The sequence below is a fragment of the Ursus americanus genome, chromosome 22 (genome assembly GCF_024610735.1).
Source record: "Ursus americanus isolate L20-20 chromosome 22, mUrsAme1.1.p, whole genome shotgun sequence".
Taxonomy (NCBI): Eukaryota; Metazoa; Chordata; class Mammalia; order Carnivora; family Ursidae; genus Ursus; species Ursus americanus.
This window is the reverse complement of record NC_142148.1, coordinates 15,541,336-15,563,317: the sequence shown is the minus strand read 5'-3', so window position 1 is coordinate 15,563,317 and position 21,982 is coordinate 15,541,336. Positions and strand designations below refer to the sequence as shown.

Here is a 21,982-nt window from a genome sequence, read left to right as displayed (position 1 = left end):
GCAAAAGCAAGCAAAACCCAGCCCAGAGAAACAGGCACAGCCCACTGGTCTGATGAGAAGAGATGGTGCAGGTCCCTTCCAGTTGGAAGAAAATCGCAGTCCATGACACATGAATGGCCTGCCCGGAAGTATGGCCTCCCTGGGTCAGTGTTCATATTTAAACATTTCTGGCATCAGTTAATCATGTTTAACAGCCTCTGATCCATGGTTCAGCCCTCTCCCCTCCCCACAACCTGCCCACCCTCTTTCGGCTCTGTCTCCCTGGGGTTAGAGCAGACTCTCCAGCCTTTATTTCTCTGTCCAAGGCCTAGTAGTCCTGGAGCTTGGGGGATTTCCGCCTCCTCTGAATTCCCTCTTATGGCCTCGCCTGCTTCCAGCACCTGAGATTCCTCTGTTGCTGGCAGAGTGAGAGTCTGTCTGGCAGCTGCCCTAAGGCTGGAACTCCCCGGCTGCTTATCAGCAAGGCTTCTGGCCTTGCCCTGCAGTGGCTTCCCGAGCTACCAGGCTTGTGTCCTGCTCTGATTCAGTGCCCCTGGGAGCTCCCTGGATGCAGCTGTTTGCAGTGACTGAGATGCAGCAGTCAGCTCCCGGGACTGCTCATCCGGCTAAGGCCAGTTTAGGAGGCCAGCCTCCAGAAGGTCTCTGTTCCAGCTGCTGTGGAAGTACTGGGGCTCACAGCCACCGAACCTTGAGGATGCTGGGGTTATAGGAAGTCTAGAGCTGGGGTTTTTAACCAGGGGTTTATGGTTAGCTCCTGGGATTCAGGATTCCCCTGTACTTATGGGTACAGTATATATAAATATAAATATAAATATGGGCCCAGTGTCCATAGCTTTGCTCTGATTCTCAAAGGTATCTGTGACCTCTGAATTTTAAGAACCATTGGTCTAAAGAAAAGCTAAAGTGTTGGAGACCACTGTGTCCCCCTGGCACTAGCCTCCCAGATCCAGGATCTTGAGAGACCTCACCAGGCCTCTGGGTTTTTCTGTTTGAGGGTGAACTAGGACAGATTACCTAGTATCACTGAAGCGGAGAGCCTTCCCATGGGATGTCCCAAAGTCCAATCCTGAAATTGCACTCCCAGCCTGTGTTTCATCTCATTGAACACAGCAGGTGTATTGAACACTCTAGGCAGGTTTTCTGGTTTCTGAGTCCATAGCTCAGGAGGGTCCCTCTAGGCACCACTGACAGTGGTGAGAATTAGTGTTGATGGCTCAAATTCAGTCTGGCTCCCCCCTGCCAGGAAGAGCAGTAAATGCTTTATCCACATCATCTTCTATAACTCACACAACCCTCCAGTGAGGTTACTACTTTTGTTTTACAAATGGAGAAACAGAGGCACAGGGAGATCTAGTCACTCACCGGAGATCACATAGCCAGTAAGTCAGTAAGTGACATATGACCCATGCCCCTGAGCTTAACCACCAAGTGAAAGTAAAGGGCATCGACAGAAAGACTAAAGTGAACAGCAAAAACCAGGGGGTCATTGAGTGTGGGGCAGACTGCCCTGTATGTTGTAATCGTGAGAGCGTTGCTGTTACAGCAGATACACAGCTGTGATCTTAAAGCATCAAGCAAAGGCTGGTAATACAGTAATGCATTATATGAGAAGAATTTCTATCCATTATAATTCAGATAAGGGTTTTTTTTACAGCTTTATTGAGATATAGTTCATATACCGTACAATTCACACATTTAAAGTGTACAATTCAGTGACCTTCAGTGTATTTATAGAGTTGTGTCTTATTGCCATAATCAATTCTAGAACACTTGCATTACCCATCACCTTCCCAACCCCACATCCCTCCCCAGTCCCAGGCAACCACTGATCTACTTTCGGTCTCCAGATGAGGTTTTGATACTTACAAAAGTAACAGTGTGGGAATCGTGGTGATCTGGGGTGAGTCATTGCCTGAAGGATGATTAGACAAATGAAATTTGACTCTAATGTAGTTTATAAATGGCTTTATTGGCTAAGAAGCGACAAGCGTGTCTTTGATGTGCCTGAGTTTGGGGTTGACATAGCAAGAAACAAGTTTTTTCTGAGTCATTTCCACTTGTCGACACTGCCTGTCAGGTAGGCTCCTCTCGGTGAGCGGCTGTGGAGCAGTGGCTTCGCGGGGCCGCATTTCTCCGCTGGCGTCGGAACCAGTGGTAGCTCAGCACAGGATCTTTTTTCTGTCACCTGAATGGCTGGTGTGGGCTCTCTCTCTGCCTTGCTGTAGTGGTCGGTGTGAAGGCTGCTCCGGGAGATGCACTCTGTGAAATTCGGGACACAGCGTGCACAGGAGCCCGCCCCGCTCAGAGGACGTCCAACGGCACGCCCTCTTGAGCTTTTTCATGTTAGCGGCTCCATTGTATTCTGTCTCCTGACTCATTGGTTTATTCCTTCTTTCTGCGAGAAAACATTATTGGGCCCTCTGCAGCGGGCGCGGTGGTAGGTGCTCAGTAAATCTGTGTTCTGAGAGCTCCTCATCCCCCACGTTACAGTGCGTGCCCTTGTTTCCCCGGGTGGGGGTAGCCATTTGTGCGGAGAGAAGCCAGAGGGGCAGGGAGTGCTCCGATGGGGGTGAGACAGATGCGGTACCATCCACGTCAAGACAAAGCCGTCCCCAGAATGCACCATCCTAAATGCCGTGCACTGAATTGGGAATGAGGAACTACAGATTCAAGTCCCGATCCACTCACTGACTGGTTGGGGGCCTTAGGTGACTCATGCCACCTCTGTGAGTCATGGTCTCCCCATCGTGAGGGTTAGATAATGCAGTGCCTCTAAAATACCTTCAGGACCATTGCTGGAAAGAGTGTGCACTGAGTGAATGTTAAATGAGTGACTGAAGGAACGAGGGAAACTTCTGTGATTCTCGGGGCTGGAGTAGAGCTCAAGCGGGTCAGGTGACCGGGCAGAGACAAGTATAAATGAAGACAGAGGAGAACCTCCGTTTCCTCTCCTTGGCTGCCTGCTCCTGCCACGTCAGCCCCTTCACCTCACCTATTCCTGGGGGGCTCTCACACCCTCTGCCTCCCTGAGCCAGAGACACACGGCCTTTGAGGCCCAGAAGCCAGCCGGTCCCGGGTGGGATCTGGGCTCCAGGCCATCCCGGCTGTGTGTAAACGGGATCTATCACGCAGAGCTACTGCAGAGTGACTCAGAGGGTGTACGGAAAGCACCTGTTGCCATGTCCTGTTGTACAGTACATACGCCCCATAAATGGTAGCCATTTTAATTTTCTTATTAGCCCCCACTCTGCCTTATACATCTTTTTGTCACAGCTCTTAACTACCAAGCTCTTTAAAGATTCTTAAAGTTTTTATAGATTTCTATACAGAAGTGGTCCCTAAACTCTTCTCTCTCCTCACCTGTGTGGGCTCCAGCACCCTCCCGGCAGTAGCAAAGACACCTGCCCCACGTCCCTGCCTGGTGTTATTAGAATCCCTGCGGGAGGCCAGGGGCCCAGCTTGAAACGGTCTCCCAGCGATCCTGGTAATTCTGGTATATGTCCCCCACACTGGTTACGAATATCGGGGCATGAGTCGATCTCCCCAGCTAGACCATGAACTTCCCTCAAGGACACAGCGATGTCTTACCGTTCCTGCGTCCATGGCATCTAGTCCCAAGCCTGGTATAGACTGAGTGACGACTAAAATTTTGTTGAACGAATGAATGGATAAATTAGTATTATAGAGATCATATCTTGCTGCTTTTCATTCTCCACAGTGGATTTAGGAAATGCTTTTCATAGACTTCTGGAGGGCCTGGAGAGGCAGCATGCTAGAGACCACTCTGGCTGTCCATTGCTAAATAACACTGCAGTCCCAGTACTTCGTGGTTTGAAATAGCAGTAATAATTTCTTATCTCTCATGATTTCTTTGGTCAGAAATTGGGGAACAGGTTGGCTGGGCACTTGTGGCGTGGATCTCTCATTCACTTGCAGTCCGATGGTGAACAGCTAGGGGCCAGTGCAGTGGGGGGATGCCGGCTGCATCTCTCTCCATGCCCTAGCAGGACCTCGCCATGTGGCTGCTTCACTGGGCTGGTTTGGGCTTCCTCAAAGCGTGGCAGCCTCAGGTTCCTTACATGCAACTCAAAGCTCCAAGACAAGAGTGTCCCAAGAGAGAGCCAGGTGGAGGCCGTGTCTCCTCTCCTAACCCCATCTTGGGAGTCACATCACTCCTATTGCATCCCCTTAGTTAGGAGCAAGTCAGTAAGGCCACATCATTCAAAGGATGCATGCAAATTAGATCCCCCTCTTAATAGGAGCGTCGTCAAAGCATTTGCAGACGTGTTTCAAAACCACCACAAAGACCCTGGCTTACTTCATTCCACATTGGAGACACCCAGGGTCTGAGGGGGAAGAACCTTGCCCAGAGATACCCAGCAGAGCTGGAGCTCAGGCCACTCTCTGGACCTTCGGCCGGCCTGCATGGAAGTGATCGCACTTTCCTTCCCTTCCCCCACAGAATGCTAGGGACTGCCAGTCTCTGGGAACCGCTTTAGCCAGCCCTCGGCAAGTTTAGATAGTGTGTAAACAGCAGAAGGCCCAGGAAGACCCAGCTTGCCTGGTCCCCAAGTGGTAATCCAGCTGGACTCTTCTGCCTCTTTCCAGAGACCTCTACAGAAGCACAGATGTTCGTGGCTTGAGGAGTTTGTGTCACCGTCTCAGTCCCCAGCCCTCCGTGCAGTACCCACACTGCCCTGCCCCAGGAATAGATATGGCTGCTGAGGGAGTGAGAGTTTTAAAATTTGTACCCCCAAGTAATTATTTTTCCATTGCTGTAAAGTTAGATAACAAAAAATAGAATTTGGTGGCAGAATTCAGAGAACCTAACATCACCAAAAAGATTCTGAATATTTTTGCCTCCAGCTGAAAATTGTAAGTAGAACTTTGCATAAGTGTGGGAAAAGCACGTGTGGGTCTGTGTTTCAGCCAGCACTATAGAATGTTTCCTTGGGACTTCATTGCTTTCTTGCTTTTCCCTCCGAAAAGCCCTGCTGTGGGGTTAGAGACAGAGGGGAGAAAAGGGAAGGGACCGCGTTTAGCAAATGCTTACTATGCGCCTGCGGATGCAGTTCATTTCTCTGCTTCCTGCCGAATAGCACGAATCACACCGGCTCGGCCCCAGCCCACACTCAGCGGGTGTGTGACTTCGGGGAAGCTACTTAACCTCTCTGCGCCTCAGCTTTCTTTTCCATAGGACAGGATTAAGAACACTTTCCACTTGGTAGAGCTGCTATAAAAGTAATGAGATGATGCCTGTAAGATGCCTCAGCACAGTCTGGCCTGCAGGAAAGACTCTAAACGCTGGCTCTGATTATTCCCCACTACTGCCTTTGGAGGCAGTTGTCGTAACCCCATCTTCCAGAAGAGCGATCTCTGGTCAGGTGAGTTGCCCAGCTGTAGGGGCAGAAGCTGGTGGGCACCGGGGTGGCTCAGTCAGTTAAGCGTCTGCCTTTGGCTCAGGGCATGATCCCAGGGTCCTGGGATCGAGTCCCACATCGGGCTCCCTGCTCAGCGGGGAGTCAGCTTCTCTCTTTCCCTCTGCCCCTCCCCTCTGCTCATGCTCTCTCTCTCTCTCTCTCTCTCACTCATTCTCTCAAAATAAATAAAATCTTTTAAAAAAGAAGAAGCTGGTGACTCCTCAGCCCCTGTCATGTCCACCACACTACGCAAGACTCCAGGTGGCTCAGCCAGGCCTTCCCGACCTGCAGAAGTGGGGGGCAGAGGGGCTCTGGGGGCTGCATGCCCTGCAGGACCCTCCGTCAGAGTCCTAGAGCAGGAAAATTTGAAAAGGCAGGGCCAGGATCCAGGTACAAGGCTCTGAAACGAGTAGAGTAACAGAGTGTTCGGACAGAGAGAACAGTCTCCTGAAGGCCCTGAGGTGAGGGAGAACTCAGTTGCTTTGAGGAGTTAACCAGTAAATGGGCCAAAAGACAGCGGGAATGAGAAGAAAGGTCACAGAGGAAGGTGGGGCTGAGATCAATGCAGTACTTCAGGGGCTGGTGGGATGAATTTGGATTTTGCCGGATGTGGAATGGAAAAGCATCAAAGATTGAATGAAGCAGGGCAATGATCCAATGTCTGATTTGCAGACATTACCCCGGCTCCTTGTATACAAAATAGATAGACCTTGGGCCAAGGGCAAGGGCAGAACAGGGATGCAGTGAAGAAACTCCCCCAGGTGAGGCATGACAGAGACCAGGTGGTGACCATGGAGGGGGAAGGAGGGCAGATCCACGCTGACCTTCGCAAGTGGAAATGGCAGGACCTGGTGAGGGATTGTATGTGAGTGGAGGACAAGGAGGAATCCAGCATGACTTCCGGTTTCCAGCTTCAGCAGTCTGGACAGGTGGTGCCCTCACCGAGGTGGGGAAGGCTAGAGGGAGCGGGCTTGTGACTTGACATGTGAAGTTTGAAGTGTGAAGGAGGCAGTCAGGTTGGCAAATCTAGAGCTCTGGAGAGAGGCCGTGGGCTGTATGGGGAGTCATCAACACATACTATTAAGGGAAAGGGTTAAGAGCTTCCAGGGACCAACAGAGAGAGAGGAGGACCCAAGCCCGGTCCTGATCCGGTCCTAGGGGCCTCTAACACAAAAGTCCCTAACAGGGAAGCACCTGTGTGGAAGGGGTTGCGACATGGCCACAGACGTCAGGAGAGGCCCTTGGAGTGTGGTGGACATCTGAGAAAAAGGATGTCCACAAGGACAGACAACCAGGAGGTCGCTGAGGACTTTGTGTGACTCAGCACCCTGCCTTTTCCTCCTCACTGAGTGGCCTCCAGAAGCCTGTGTCTCCACCGCCTGCCCCTGGGGGGACATGGCTCTGGCCCTCTGGGTGCAGAGGCCAAGGCCCTGCCTGACTGCCTCCAAATAAAGCCTCCCTGGTGGCTGCTCTTCAGACATCAGGCATTGCCCTGGCGGGAGACTCCTCTCTGGTGACTGGGCTCTGGGTAGGCCCCTGAGGCATTAGGTAGAGCCAGTCGGCCCCTTGGTGCAGGCCTCACGTGGTTAGGATCAGCTGCCCTGCCGCTTCTCAGGCTCTGGGAGGTGCTCAGTTTGGGGCCCTGACTTTCCTGCTTGCCTCAGTGCCTCTCTGGCTCTGGCTGCCCATCAGAGGGAGGAAACGCTTCCCTTTGAATTTGAGGAATGCCAGCTCAGTAGGCCCTGGTATTTCCATCAGGTTTCCACAGCCCTTTCTTCCCTCAGAGAAGCCTTCGAGAGCATTTTCCCCACCCCTGAGGAGGCCTCTCCCACAGGACCAAGTCTTACTCTATGCCCGGTGTCCTTTGCAAAAGGGTCTGCTTTCTTTTTGTATGGTCTCTGCAAATATTTAATTTTTGAAAAAGAAAAAAAAAACAGGAAATGACCTTTCTGGTAAATTTGGAAAACAATTTAGAGTTGTACTGGAATGGGCCTGAGCAATGAGGACTAATAGCTGCAGTCTTGGAACAGACCATGTAGCTCTTGGCAGGGCCCAGGGCCTCTTCCGCTTACAGAGCTGGGGGGAGTGTTAGGAACTGAAGGGAGAAGGCAGCTTTCTGTGGGGGGCTTGACAGTGAGCGCCCAGAGCAAGCACTGCAAGAGCCTCTGACCCCGGGCCACCAAGGGTCTGGGTCTGGGTCTGGGTCTGGGAAGCTGTGTCCAAGAGTCTTCCCTTCCATCCTGGGCATTCAGAGTCAAATGCCTTACAAGTGACCAGACCCCAAGAAAGCCCCCAAATCTCAAGATGAAGAAGTGCAGAGGAATGTCACTCTTGAGCACTTCATAGGGCTGGAGCCGAGATGGGAGATAGTAGATTGCTGTAGACCCGGATTGGCTGTTGACTCTGCCTGGATCACCCCCTGTCCAGCTTTTCTGTAGATCTCAACACGAGGTCACCTGCTTAAGGAGGCTTTCCCCGACCAGACAACCCTTAACTAAATACCCACACGCAGAGAACCTGTTCTCTTCTTTCTTTGCACTTATCTCTTATCTGTGATGATCAGTCATTTACCTGTTCAGTGCCTTTTTCTCTTATCAGATGGTAAATGTCTTTTTAGTCTCCAGTGCTTACCCCATGCTGGCACAGCCCTTGGCGTATAGAAGGTGCTCAGTAAACAGTGAATGAATGAATAAGAGGGAGGGAGGAAGGAAGGAAGAAATGAAGAAATGTCAGGACTAGAGGAGCTCTAGAGAGCATATTGCAACCTTTGTTATATTCAGATGGGGGAAAAGGAAGCTGGGAGAGAGGAAGGGGGATCACCCTTCAGCATGGAGACTGAGCCACACCTTTGGCCACTGTTTTGATGCAGGGCTGCACACCCTTTGCTCTTTCTGCCCTGGAATCTGGAACATCTTTAATATTTACTCATTCATCAAATATTCATTGAGCTTCAACCGTACGCTGGGCCTTTCAGATGTAGCAGGATACACGCCAGCCAGGGCTACCACTTGTGCAGAACTTACGTTCCCTTCAGCACCCTAAAGAACAAAAGAAGAAAGTGTAAGTTTTTGGCCTTCTGCACACCATTAAACATAGAGTAAAAACAAAGGAGTTGAATGAAAATGTCAAGAACACCGTTTTACTGATAAGACACCCAATGAAAACAGGCCACACTAGGGACTTAATTGATTGCATACCTCTCACATTCCACATACTTTATCGGACTCTACGCACATCGTCTCTTTCAGTCTTCTCAACAGCCCCCCCCCGATCAGCAGGGTGTTACTGTTATCCCCACACTGCTGAGGAAGCGAGTCCAGAGAGGTGAGGGGAGTTGTCCAAGGTCTCCCAGCTAGTGAAGAGGGGCGCTGGGTGGCATGTTTACACTAGGTGCCTCCTACCACACCACACACCCCCCTTGGAGATTTGTCCAAGGTCTCCCAGCTAGTGAAGAGGGGCGCTGGGTGGCATGTTTACACTAGGTGCCTCCTACCACACCACACACCCCCCTTGGAGATTTGTAATGTCAGTGGGGCTCCCGAGGGGGTAGAGTAGTGTAGGAGAAAGAGCTCTGGACCAAGAGTTAGGACCCCTAGATGCAAGAACTTTGGGCAACACACTTTTCTTTCTGGGCCTCAGTTTCCCCAGCTATTAATGAGAGGCTTCTCAGGATGATTATTCCATAAATGGTTTTCTAGCTCATACCTTATAGGAAATAAATTCCAGATAAATCAAAGTCTTAAATGTGAAAAATAAAGCCGTGAAGGTGTAAGAAATAAACAAGGGAGAATTCTTTACTAAACTCAGAGTAGGGAAGATATTTCTCAGTGTGATCCAGAACCATTCCCGCTCCTTGTGCATTCTCTCTCTCTCTGACAAATAAATAAAATCTGAAAAAAAAATATTTTTTAAAAAAGAGGGAAATAGTCTACAGTAGTGAGACAACAGTATACCATACAGTCAATGGAAAAAAAGAAAGTTTTAGCTATAAAAGATTTTGGGTTTGTTTCTTGGGTTTTGATGTAATCAGTGCTGTGACATCAGGGTGATCTGTAATTGTTTCCAGGTTATATTTTTAAATGAAAAAAGCAAGATAAAAAAACAACTTTCTGTTTGAAATAAAAGAAGAAGGAGTGAGGGGGAGGGAATACATATATTGCATTCAGTGTACCTGGAAGCACAGAGGAAGTGCTTGCCCTGGGGAGGGTGTCTGAGTCCAAGGAGGCCACCGAGCGCTTATGCCTTTGCCTTTTGTACCTTCTGAGGTTTGGGGTTTCTTTTCATTATTAAGCTTTATGTTACATGTTACACTTTTCAAAGTATTTTCACATGTGTATTACTTGCATTTTAAAATCTCTTTCCATGGTACTGATTTTCAAATCTGAAATCTGAACCTAATTTTAATTTGAATTTATAACTATATTCAAGAGATTTAAGTGAAAGATGAAACCAGTAAGCCTTTATCTTCACGAGAAGACATGATTTTGGAGGACAGTGTATTGGGTCTTACTATTTTCTTGATGTGGAATTTAAAATGTGTATCGTTAATTATACATGTTCGAGGCAGAAATAATTATTTAACAATATAATGCAAAGTTTTGCTTGTCTCATTTCGATCTCTACTTCTGGACCTTTAAAGTCACCTATACCAGTTTTTCTAGTGAACTTCTTGTCTCTACATTGTTACCAGTCTCTCTCTCTGAAATGACTGTCTCTGTGGACATTATTAAAAGTCTGGGCAAATATGACAGAATGAACCTATAGTCTCAATGCCTACAAAAGCACTGGACTAGGAGCAGCCCCTCTCTCTAGCTCTGTTGCTAGGTTCCTTCCTTCATTCTCTCTCTCTGTCTTTCTCTTTCTCTCTTCTGAAGTATAGTTGACATACAGTGTTGCAGGAGTTTCATCTGTACAATGTAGTGATTTGACAGGTTTATAGCTTACACTGTGTTCACTGCAGTGCTGTTATAGTAGCCTTGACTATATTCCCCATGCTGTGCCTTTCATCCCCGTGACTTATTCATTCTGTTACTGGAAGCCTGTACCTCCCACTCCTTCACCCATTGTGTCCATCCCCCTTCTCCCCTCCCCTCTGGCAACCACCGGTTTGTCCTCTGTATTTCTAGGTCTGTTTCTGCTTTTGCTTTGTTTCTTTATTCATTTGTTTTATTTTTCAGATTCTACATATGAGTGAAATCATATGGTATTTGTCTTTTCCTCTCTGACTTATTTCACTTAGTGTGATACACTCTAGGTCCATGCATATTGTCTCCAATAGCAAGATCTCCTTTTTTTATGATGAAATAATTCCATTGTATACATGTACCACATTTTTATTCATTCGTCTGTGCATGGACACTTGGGTTGCTTCCATATCTTGGCTCTTGTAAATAATGCTGCAATAAACAGGCATCTGGGTGGCTCAGTCGGTTAAGTGTCTGCCTTCAGCTCAGGTCATGATCTTGGGGTCTTGGAATCGAGCCCCAAATCAGGCTCCCTGCTCAGTGGGGAGTCTGCTTCTCTCTCTCCGTCTGCCCTTCCCCCCTGCTCATGCTCTCTTTCTCACTCTATCAAATGAATAAATAAAATCCTTAAAAGGAATAATGCTGCAGTAAACATAGAGGTGTATATGTTTTTTCAAATTAGTGTTTATATTTTCTTTGGGTAAATACCCAGTAGTGGAATTGTTGGTCATATGGTAATTCTATTTCTAATTTTTTGAGGAACCCCTATAACTGTTTTCCACAGTGGCTGAACCAGTTTATATTCCCACCAACAGTGCATAAAGGTTCCTTTTTCTCCACATCCTCACCAATAATACATGTTATTTCTTGTCTTTTTTATTCTAGCCATTCTGACAGGTGTGAGGTGATATCTCATTGTGGTTTTGATTTGCATCTCCCTGATGATGAGTGAAGTTGAGCATCTTTTCATCTGTTGGCCATCTGTATGTCTTTTGGAAAAATGTCTTTTCAGGTCCTCTGTCCATTTTAATCAGATTATTTATGCTTTTTTGTGTTGGGCTGTATAAGGTCTTTATATATTTTGGATATTACTCCCTCATCAGGTATATCATTTGCAAATATCTTCTCCCATTCAGTAGGTTTACCTTTTCATTCTGTTGATGTGGGTTTCCTTCTCTGTGCAAAAGCTTTTTATTTTGATGTAGTCCCAATAGCTTTTGTTTTTGTTTCACTTGCCTTAAGAGACATGCCTAGAAAAATGTCTCTTATGGCCAATGTCAGAGAGATTACTGCCTTCTTTCTTCTAGGAGTTTCATGGTTTTAGGTCACACATTTAGGTCTTCAATCCATTTTGAGTTTATTTTGGTGTATGGTGTAAGAAAGTAGCCCAATTTTCCCAGCACTATTTATTAAGAGACTGTCTTTTCTCCCATTGTATATTCTTACCTCCTTTGTCATAGATTAATTGACCATATAAGCATGGGTTTATTTCTGGGTTCTCTGTTCTGTTCCGTTGATCTATGTGTCTGTTTTTTTTTTTGCCAATACCATACTGTTTTGATACGACAGCGTTGTCGTCTGTCTTGAAATGTGATACCTCCCACTTTGGTCTTCTTTCTCAAGATTGCTTGGCTATTCGGGGTCTTTTATTGGTTCCATATAAATTTTAGTATTATTTCTTACAGTTCTGTGAAAAATGCTATTGGTATTTTGATAGGGATGACGTTAAATCTATAGATTGCTTTGGTAGTGTGGACATTTTAACAATATTAATTCTTCCAATCCATGATCATGGAATATCTTTCCATTTGTTTGTGTTTCTTTCTTTCATTAGTTTTTTATAATTTTCTGAGTACCGGTCTTTCACCTCCTTGGTTATTCCTAAGGATTTTATTCTTTTTGGTGCATGTTCATTTTGAGTTTTATACTACATGCACACATATTCAAAAATGAAATGATTTAAGAATAAAGTGAATGTTTTCACAATGAAGAATACAAAAAAAAATTTTAAGTCGTAATTTAAATATGTGATGATATCATTGAGATTTTTCTTCATTTAATAATTGTGGACATTTTCCTGAGTCTTTTAAAAATATTCACAAACATGGAGCACCCGGATGGCTCAATCAGTTAAGCGTCTGATTCTTGATTTTGGCTCAGGTCACGATCTCTCCGGATTGAGCCCCAAGTCAGACTCCACACTCAACAGCAGGGAGCCTGCTTAAGATTCTCTCCCTCTTGGGGCGCCTGGGTGGCACAGCGGTTAAGCGTCTGCCTTCGGCTCAGGGCGGGATCCCGGCGATCTAGGATCAAGCCCCACATCAGGCTCTTCCGCTATGAGCCTGCTTCTTCCTCTCCCACTCCCCCTGCTTGTGTTCCCTCTCTCGCTGGCTGTCTCTATCTCTGTCGAATAAATAAATAAATAATCTTTAAAAAAAAAAAAAAAAAGATTCCCTCAGCCCCTCCCCCTGCCTGTGTGCTCTCTCTCTCTCAAATGAGATAAATTCACAAACATTTTAATGCCTGAAGTATATTTCATTTGGCTATAAATTGGTGAAATATGTATATATTTCTCTGTTGTCTATATAGGAGGTCATTTTGGTGTCATAGTTTTTGACTATTATAAATAATACCATAGTGAATATCTTTGTACGTTTATCTTCATGCACAACTTGGACTCTTAGAATCAGTTATTATGAGGGGCGCCTGAGTGTCTCAGTCAGCTAAGCGTCTTCCTTTGGCTCAGGTTATGATCCCAGGGTTCTAGGATCAAGCCTCGCATCAGGGTCCCTGCCTGCTCAGCAGGGAGCCTGCTTCTCCCTCTCCCTCTCTGCTCCCCCTGCTTGTGCTCTCTAGCATGCTCTCTCTCCCTCTCTCTCAAATAAAATCTTTTTAAAAAATCAATTATTATGAGCTTTGTTGCTCAAGGATATGAAAAAATTGAGGTTCCTTGATGCATCTAAGTAAATCACTCCCCAGAGAGGCTCTGGCAGTTTATACTCTCATTAGCAGTCTGATAATGACCATTTTCTGACGCAGTTTCCAACTCTAAGGATTCATTTCCCCATTGCTGTTGACTTTAAAGAACAGAGAGCAAAATTCAAATGTTGAAGAAGAGTGAAATTGTGTGCTTGTGCTGGGCTCAGGGGGTTCCCCTAACTAAACCCAAAATCCCTTTGGAATCCCTCCTCCCCAAGAGGATGAGGGTGGGGCAGGGGCAGCTGGAGCGCATTGGCCGCGTTGGTGTTTTCCAGGTTTGGGCTTTGCGCTTGGCACACTTCCCTGAGCCAGGAGGGTCAGCTCCCTGCACAAGGCAGCGTGTAAGGCAAGGGCAGGAGCCAAAGCCCCAGGGTGTCTATTCCAGCAGGAAGCTGGCCTTTTACAAGGAGCTTGTAGCTCCATCCCACAGTGTCAGATCCTAGAGATAGCAGACAAGCACATCACAGCAGTCTACAGTGGACAGTGCCCTTTCCCAGCAGTCCCCCGGAGTCACTCTATCGTCCGCACAGATAGGGACAAGAGAGTTGGAGAGAAGATAGAGATAGGGACAAGAGAGTTGGAGGGAAGATAGATAGGTGGACAGATAGAAATTTGAAAAATATTTATTGATCACATAGTCTTTGCCACGCACTGGTCAGAATCTAAGGATGCAATATGTGCCCTCCTTAATACCCATGGTGCACTGGGTGTTATACACAAGTAATGAATCATGGAACTTTACATCAAAAACTAGGGATGTACTGTATGGTGACTAACATAATAAAAAAATTATTAAAAAAAAAAGAATCTAAAGATGGAGCAGCCAGAGTATGTTGGCTGAGCTCCCTGGATTAGGCCTTTTAGTCTGGCACAACGAACTCCCTGTTCTCGTGGAACCGACATTCTAGTTGGGAAAGAGCTAAGGAGACAGGGCTTGGGGGGATGGTGTGGCCTGCCCAGGGTCTGTCCCTTGCCCTCGGCCGCAGATGTAACATGGAGGATGAGCCTGGGCCTGGGAGCCAGATGGGTCTGCCCAAGACCTTTCTGAGTCATGGTTCTGAACTCACCTCACTGACCTCAGAGGGCTACTGTGGCCATTCAGTAAGTGAGGACCAGAAAGCATGGAATGACCTGGTAACTGTTTGCTTTCTTATTGCTGTTATTTGTCAGAAATGTCATTGTTATTCCTGTTACGGCGGCGGGTCCGTCCCCTGTTCTGAAGCTTTGAGCCATTTCCCAAGAGGGAGAGCGCAGAAGTAAAACTTTGGTGACCTGCAGAAGGAACCCCTTTTGGGACTTCAGAGAATCTGTTTTGTGTTGTTTTGTTTTTTTGCTGAGAAGACAAAACACTAAGGCAACTTCTTTCGCCCAAGGCAGCCAAGAAAAGTAGTCCGAGCGCACCCTCTGTTGGAGCTTGGGGGCATTGCCTTAGACAGGATCCGGCCCGGCCTTTATTTTACAGATGCGGTAACACAGGCCCAGGGAGGGGCAGAGCATTCTTGGAGCGCCCCGATGTATTCTTTAGTTGTCTCTTCTGAGCTGGGTGTTGTGGGGAGATGTGGGGCCAGCCTTCCACACCGGCAGCCAGTCCGTTATCACGCGCCGCTCTCTCTCTCTGTCACACACGCATGCACGCGCGCGCACACACACACACACACACACAGCGCATACCCACCCCCCCAGCCCTTACTGAGCCCCACCCCACCCCCAGGCACCTTCTGCCAAAGTCAATCACCTAATGAAAGGATCACACAGTAACTTGGGCCGATAAGAACTTCACCGTTACAAAAATAGTCTTAGAAGTAAAAAGGTTCCCCTTCATTAGAAAGAACCACACTTGACAAGGTTTTTTTCCTTGTATCTGCTCTTTACCACAGAAACTAGTTTCTATCTTAGGGGTTGTTTTGCAATTAACAGTTTATCTCAGAAACCTTGCTATATCCGTACAGGTCCATCTGGTGTGATTTGACTGCCTTCAGAAAAGCAGAGGTACTCAGAGATTTACATAAAGACCTCATACTGTCTGTAATGTAGAAAACTGGAAGTACCTCCATGTTCATTTCTAGGGGACTGATCAAATCTTGGTATATCCAAGTACATGTGTACAAAACTCATCTAGAGGGAACCGTAATGACATGTTCTAGAGTGTTCTACAGAGTAGGCTATAAAATACAATGTATAGTATGAGCCCCCCGACGTTTTCAGATATATAACGTCTTTATATGTGTTGTTCGCTTCTCTTTCTAGGCTGTATTATCAACCAGCAGATTAATCATCTGTATTATCAACCAAGGATTAATCATCTCTGTCGCAGTAACTTCTAATTTCCTTTCTTCCCTATACCATCCCCCGTCTCTGAGTTCCAGCCCCCTACCTCCATGTACCTACTCGGCGTCTCCCCTTACAGGGCTCACAGGCATCTCCCAGTCGGTGTGGTCAGATAGAACTCTTAATCTTCACTCCACCATCATGCCCCCAAATATTCCTCCTTTGCTGTTCATTGCTCAGTAAGCCACACTTCCGCTTAGTCATATCAGAAAGCTCCCTTCAAGGGGCACCTGGGTGGCACAGCGGTTAAGCGTCTGCCTTCGGCTCAGGGCGTGATCCTGGCGTTATGGGATCGAGCCCCATATCAGGCTCCTCCGCTATGAGCCTGCTTCTTCCTCTCCCACTCCCCCTGCTTGTGTTCCCTCTCTCGCTGGCTGTCTCTCTCTCTGTCGAAAAAATAAATAAATAAATCTTTAAAGAAAAAAAAGAAAGCTCCCTTCCCCACCAGTCAGATACCAGGTCCTGTTGATTTAACCTCCAAGTTACATCCACGATGTGCGCCACCACCTCCTTCCTCCACTGACCATCTTCTCACACCTGACCTGCAGGAGCCCCACAACTTGCCCGTTCTGGGCCCTGCTCAGCCCAGATGCAGAGTCCTCTTTGAAAATGCAGATCTGGTCTTTTGTGACCTGCAACCAAGTTGCAGACATGAGCTGGCCCCTGCCCGGCTCGGCAGCACCCTTGGCCTCCCTGCCCCTCACCCAGCATACTCCCGCCCGTGGTTCTTTTGGTTCTTGCATCTCACCATACCCTTCCCTCCCCTGAGCCTTCACACACGCTCTTCCCCTCAGCTTGTCTAGATAACACCTGTTCTTCCTTGGAGTTCCTTTAAAATGTTGCTTCCTGATCCCCAGCCTGGGTCAGACCCTGCTACATCACTCCAGCACCCTGCCTTCTCCCTGGAAGCCCTGAGCACCCTCGGAGTTCCTTGGGTGATTTAGGCAATGTGCTGTGGCCCCCAGCAGACTGTTGGCTCCTTTGGGGCAGAGACCATGGCTGACTTGCTCGCGGCTGCATCTCCGGCCCCTGGCCGGAGCTAGATATTTATCGATAACTTGAGAGGAAAGACAAAGAGTGTTCTTTAAACTGTTGGTACTGGTTTCCTGGGTGTGGAATTATGGGTGATTTATTTTGTTCTTTGTACTTTTCTTTGCTGTTTTGTCTTCAGTGATCGAGACAAAAAACTCATTTTGTCAAAAGACATCCGTGCTGGGGCCCAGAGAGGAGTCTTCCCTGCGGAATGCACCTGGCCTCACCTGTCCTCCTGCCCCTGTTCCCACAGGTCTGAGGAGCGATGCGACAGGCATGATGGAGGTTGAGTCCTCCTACTCGGACTTCATTTCCTGTGACCGGACAGGGCGTCGGAACGCGGTTCCTGACATCCAGGGGGACTCTGAGGCTGTGAGCGTGAGGAAGCTGGCTGGAGACATGGGCGAGCTGACACTCGAAGGGGCAGGTCAGAACAGATGGGTCTTCATCCCTGCACATGAGCCCCTCTGCTGGGCTCCGGGGACCACCCTTCAAGTCCTAGACTGCCCACTTTATTTTTTAAAGATTTTGAGAGAGAAGGAGAAAGAGCGAGACAGAGCACAAGCAGGGACAGAGGCTGAGGGAGAAGCAGGCTCCCTGCCGAGCAAGGAGCCCGATGTGGGGCTCTTTTCCAGGACACCAGGATCATGACCTGAGCCAAAGGCAGATGCTTAACTGACTGAGCCACCCAGGCGCCCCTATACTCCCCACTTTAAATTAGGCCCCAGTTTCATGGTCAATGGCCAAGAGGCCAACCAGTTTCTAGGCCGGAGGGTGCCAGTGTCTCAGGCCCTGAGTACTCTCTGGCCAAGCATCCTGGCCTCCTCCCTTTCCTCATTGCCCTACCCTCCACCCACCCATAGGTCCTGTTAGTTCTCTTCCCAGACACATTCCAGGTCCTTCTACTTCCCTCCATCCCCACAGCCCCCACCTGGCTCACTCACGGCCTATGCCTGGCCTCCCCGCCCCACTCCCCACCAGCCAGCCAGCGGCCAGCAGGCCTCCTCAAATTGTCCTATCCCATCATGTCTCTGCCTCAAGACTCCTGTCACACAGTGAAAGCAGGAGTCATCACAGCACCATACTGTGTGACCAGGCCCTGCCCTGCCTCTTGGATCTCATCGGGGCCCCTCTGCCCTCACCTTTTGTCCTCCAGTCACACCCACCATGGATCTGTTTCTGTCAAGGCACAGGCCTACCCTGTCCAGAGCCTCCTATGTCACGGTTTCTTCTGCTAGAACCTTCCCACCCAGTCCTGTGGCTGGTGCTCAGAGGGGCCTGCCTGAACAGTGAGTGACAAGGTTTCATGCATTTGAAGGTGAGCTCCACGAGAGCAGGTGCTTGGAAACCGCAGGCTGCACGAATGAACGAATGCGGGAAGTAGCCGCCGCCAACCCCCTTAGTGCCTGGGGCTTCCCTCCTTCTCTTTCTGTCCTAGTGGACTCTCCTCTGCTCAGTCCACTGGTCAGCCCTGGGACCTTGCTCTGGGCAGCCTTCCCTCACCCTCCACTGGCTAGAGCCCTCTCCTCCCTGTCCCCATAGTTCCTCGGACGCACTGTCACATCACTTTCCACAGCAGACTGCCACTCTGGGTTCCATGGGTCTCCCACAGAGCTGTCCTGGAGGACCACCGTCTTATTCCCCCCCACACCCCAGTGTAGTCTCCAGTCTAGAGCTCTTGGTGCTCATTAGCCAGAAGTGACCACTGAGTATAAAGCAGACTGGGGGGACGTGGACTCAACCCTGTTAACTCTTTGTTAAAGATGGACCAGCAGGCCCAAGAGGCTGGGTGGCTTGCTCAGGGTCACCAGCAGGTTAACGTAGTTAGAACAGCCCCCAGCTCAAGGAAGCACACTCCACACCCCTTCCCTGGTCCAGTGGTCAGCCCCCCAGTCCTGTGGCCCGCATGCCTCACAGCTCACTCAGCCTGCTGCTGCTGACCCAGCCAGAGGAAAGCACATCTGTTTCTCAACAACCCCCGATGGACCTCAACACGCTGCTCCCTCGGGCTGGTTCTTCCTGCCCTCCCCTCACCTGGCTCACGTCTCTCAGCATTAGAGATCCAGACCGCTCTCTGCTGAGAAACCTTCCTGACCACCTGCCCCTCAAGCAGGAGGCGGCACCTCTGCTCCCAGCCACCTCCGTAACCCCACTTAGCACAGCACCCCTCTAGGCTGGGGGCTTCTGCCACCTGCATCTTTGTCTTGTGCACGTGGTACATGGCATCTGGCAGGTGGGACAGGTTGCCTAGTCAAGGGCTGTTCGCCGACCAGCATGCCTCACTCCCACATGGGGTGTGCAGCCAGAGGGCTTGCTCAGAGCTTCTGCAGCCTTATCCTCGGCTCTGGTAAATTTTCTGTCCCCCGCCCCTCACCTCAGCAGTGGTAGCCACTCATCCTTGGGCCCAAGCCCTTCGAATACCTGTTTCCTCTAATTTGGAATCCCTGAAGTGTCCCTGTCCTCCGGGTCTAGGACATTTGCCTGCCGGGGTGACAGACATTTGAAAAGGGGACCTGAAGAGGGAACAGTATTCACTGCAGAAAAGTGAAGAACTCATGCTACAGTTGTAGGCTGACCTGGCCAGGGAACCTTCCAGTGGGCCCTGCAATGAGCGGTTTCCACAGGCAGGCCTGGAGGCTATGCTCAGGCCCCCAGACTCGCTGAGGGAGTGGGCCTACAGGGATTCTGACCAGCAGGCCCGGCTGAGAATCTGTTTGCTTAAAACAGCCCAGGAGACGGATACCTAGCCGGATGGATGAGGAGGCAGGGCCTTGGCCCGTCCTGAAGGCCTGGCTGCCCGGCCTGCTCGTGTTTGTTGATGCTCCCTTATACACAAACCTTTGCCTTTCCTGATAGCTCCGTATGTGGGGAGTGCAGACGTCTCCTTACTCTGCCGAGCAATGAAACAGACAAGCCACGAAGAAAGGAGTACAGTGCCCCAGCAGTATGTGACCGTGAAACGTTTCAAGTTGTGCCCTAGAACTGGCCCCAAGGGGGTCCCAGGGGTACTGGTTGGTGAAGAAATTGCTCAAGACCTTCTCCCCCGGGGCGCCTGGGTGGCTCAGGTGGTTAAACATCTGACTCTTGATTTTGGCTCAGGTCATAATCTCGGTCGTGAGCTTGAGCCCCACATCAGATTCTCTGTCCCTCTCGCCCTCCTTGCCCGCTCACTCGCTCTTAAAAAAACAAAACAACCTTCTCCCCTGGCTGAGAGAGAGCTGGGACCGGCAGAGAGGAATTGTTACCATTGGCAAAGACCTTCCCACGTGCCACATGACCACCTGTGGGCCCTACGCTCCCGTCACATACAGGTGCAGGTGTCCCCACCCTCACTCTACAGATCAGGAAACGGGCTCAGGGAGAGGACCTAAATCGCCTGACGTCCCACAGCAAGGAAATGGCAGCGCAGAAATTACTGGGGCATCTGATGAGAACATTCCTGCTTGCCAGGGCAAGCTCAGGGTCAAACAGAGCATCGCAAGCTGGGAAATATGCCCAAAGTACAGACTAGTTTGTCAGGCTTCTGGAGGTCCAGAAGGACCCTCTGGGCCCAAGCTTCTGCTCCAGGTACCACCCCAGGATAGGGGGTGGGGGTAGGGGTGGGGGCGGGCACACCTGTCCAAGTTCTGGCCACATCACTCGCTACCACCACCACCCCTTCTCAGACCGCTACGTGGGCAGAAGAATGAGGCCGCGTCGAGGACAGCTGGCCTTTATAAACTCTGGAGCATGCTTTCTGGCCGGAGTTAAGTGCGGTGGAAAAGACATTGGCTCCCTCCACCGCCTATCTCCGAGCCTGCTGTTTTCTTCTGTGTCGTGACCTAATCACTCCAGGCTGTGTGGATTGCACAGACAAGCTCAGGACAGGGCGGGATTGTCCTCCTTAGTCCTTGAAGGGCTCAGTCTGAGGATGCAAAGACAGAGCCCCTATCAGGGTGAGGCTGGTCTGGTAAGGACACAGCAGAGTGAAACAGCTGTGGGCTCTGCCCCCGCCACACCTTGGTTCTCCCCTGAGCCCTGCTCCATGCCGGGACTCCACATTTGCCCTCTCCTTTTGGCGAGCCTGCGCAAACTTGCTGGCCCTCAGCAGCCCTTCACTGGAGGCTTGTAGCCATCCTCTGTGATCCTGGCCTTTCCTTGATCATACTGGTAGCACTACATGCATTTTCTTTGTAAATATTAACATGTCAGAGGCCGAGCTAAATGTCCCTTTGGTCACCACCACCCCAATCCAGCTCATGTCCTGCGCCCCAGGGCTCATCCGCTGTTAGCACTTCGGGCCCTACCAGGTAGTCTTCTGTGCTTTATGTTTGTGTATATGCTCCTTTCCTCTCCAGAAGGACAGACAGAGGTGGGCACCCCAGACAAGGAAGCTAGCAACCAGCCTGAGAGCAGCGATGGGACCACCTCGTCTTGAGTCTGACCTTGCCCATGGAGGATGGAAAAGAGACCTGCTGTCCTCGCCTGGACAGGGAGCCCTGGCACTGGCCTGGCAGCCTCTACTCTGAGCCCCTGTCCCAGGCAAGCCAGGCCAGAGTGAAAAGGCACCCCCAGAGGCCACCGTGGCCCCTACCCTGGGAAAGCCCTCCACCTGCACCCTCAGGCTCCACTCGCCCACCACCTCCTCACTGTGCCCAGGTACACTTCCAGGACCCGGTAGCTGGGGGGCAGTATTTATTCAGTGGGCACCTGGGTGAGCAGCCCCCCCAAGAACGCACCTCCACAGGTGGCCTGGGCAGCAACCACAGCCCAGCCCTGCCCCCCTCCCTCTAAGCCCAACCTCTGGGTCAAGATCTTCATATCCCCTTTTTTAAAAACACTTTTAAACTTTTTAAAAACTTTAAAATTTTTTTCAGCAGAGAAGGAGGGAGCTGTGGTTTGGGTTTTTTTTGTTTTGTTTTTTGGTTTTGGGGGGTTTTTTTGGTTTTTTTGGAAGGCATTATTATAAGCTAAACTGACCATCTATGCAGCTCTGCGTTCCCTCACAGAGCTCCACAGATCCATTTCTAGGGAAGGGGTTTTGTGCTCAAAACTGTCTGATCAATTCTTTGCCCTTTCTACCAAGATAAGTGACACCTAGGACCCAGGAAATAAATGCTGATGATTTGTGTGACTGGTTTACGATTATTTCTCCTTTAAACAGCAAAAGCAGGGGTGGGCCTGGGTTCCCCAAGTCCACAGTTAGCTGGGATCCATCACTGCCCCGGGCTTCTGTGCAAGAAGTACCTGAGAAGAGGCCGGTTTTCACAGAGGCTGGCA

The 21,982-nt window shown here is 49.5% G+C and overlaps 1 protein-coding gene across 7 annotated transcripts in view; it reads left to right on the top strand.

The window, feature by feature from the left end:
* PKIG (cAMP-dependent protein kinase inhibitor gamma) overlaps nucleotides 1-21,836 on the top strand; it is an 89,327-nt gene extending 67,491 nt beyond the window's left edge. For all 7 annotated transcript variants that reach the window (XM_087853555.1, XM_045804701.2, XM_045804697.2 and 4 more), the window contains 2 exons: nucleotides 16,977-17,150; nucleotides 21,061-21,836. In XM_087853555.1, coding sequence (XP_087709681.1) covers nucleotides 17,000-17,150; nucleotides 21,061-21,140 — 231 coding nt within the window. In that variant the 5' untranslated portion in view covers nucleotides 16,977-16,999 and the 3' untranslated portion in view covers nucleotides 21,141-21,836. The remainder of the gene's footprint in view (nucleotides 1-16,976; nucleotides 17,151-21,060) is intronic.
* Nucleotides 21,837-21,982: the final 146 nt, after the last annotated feature.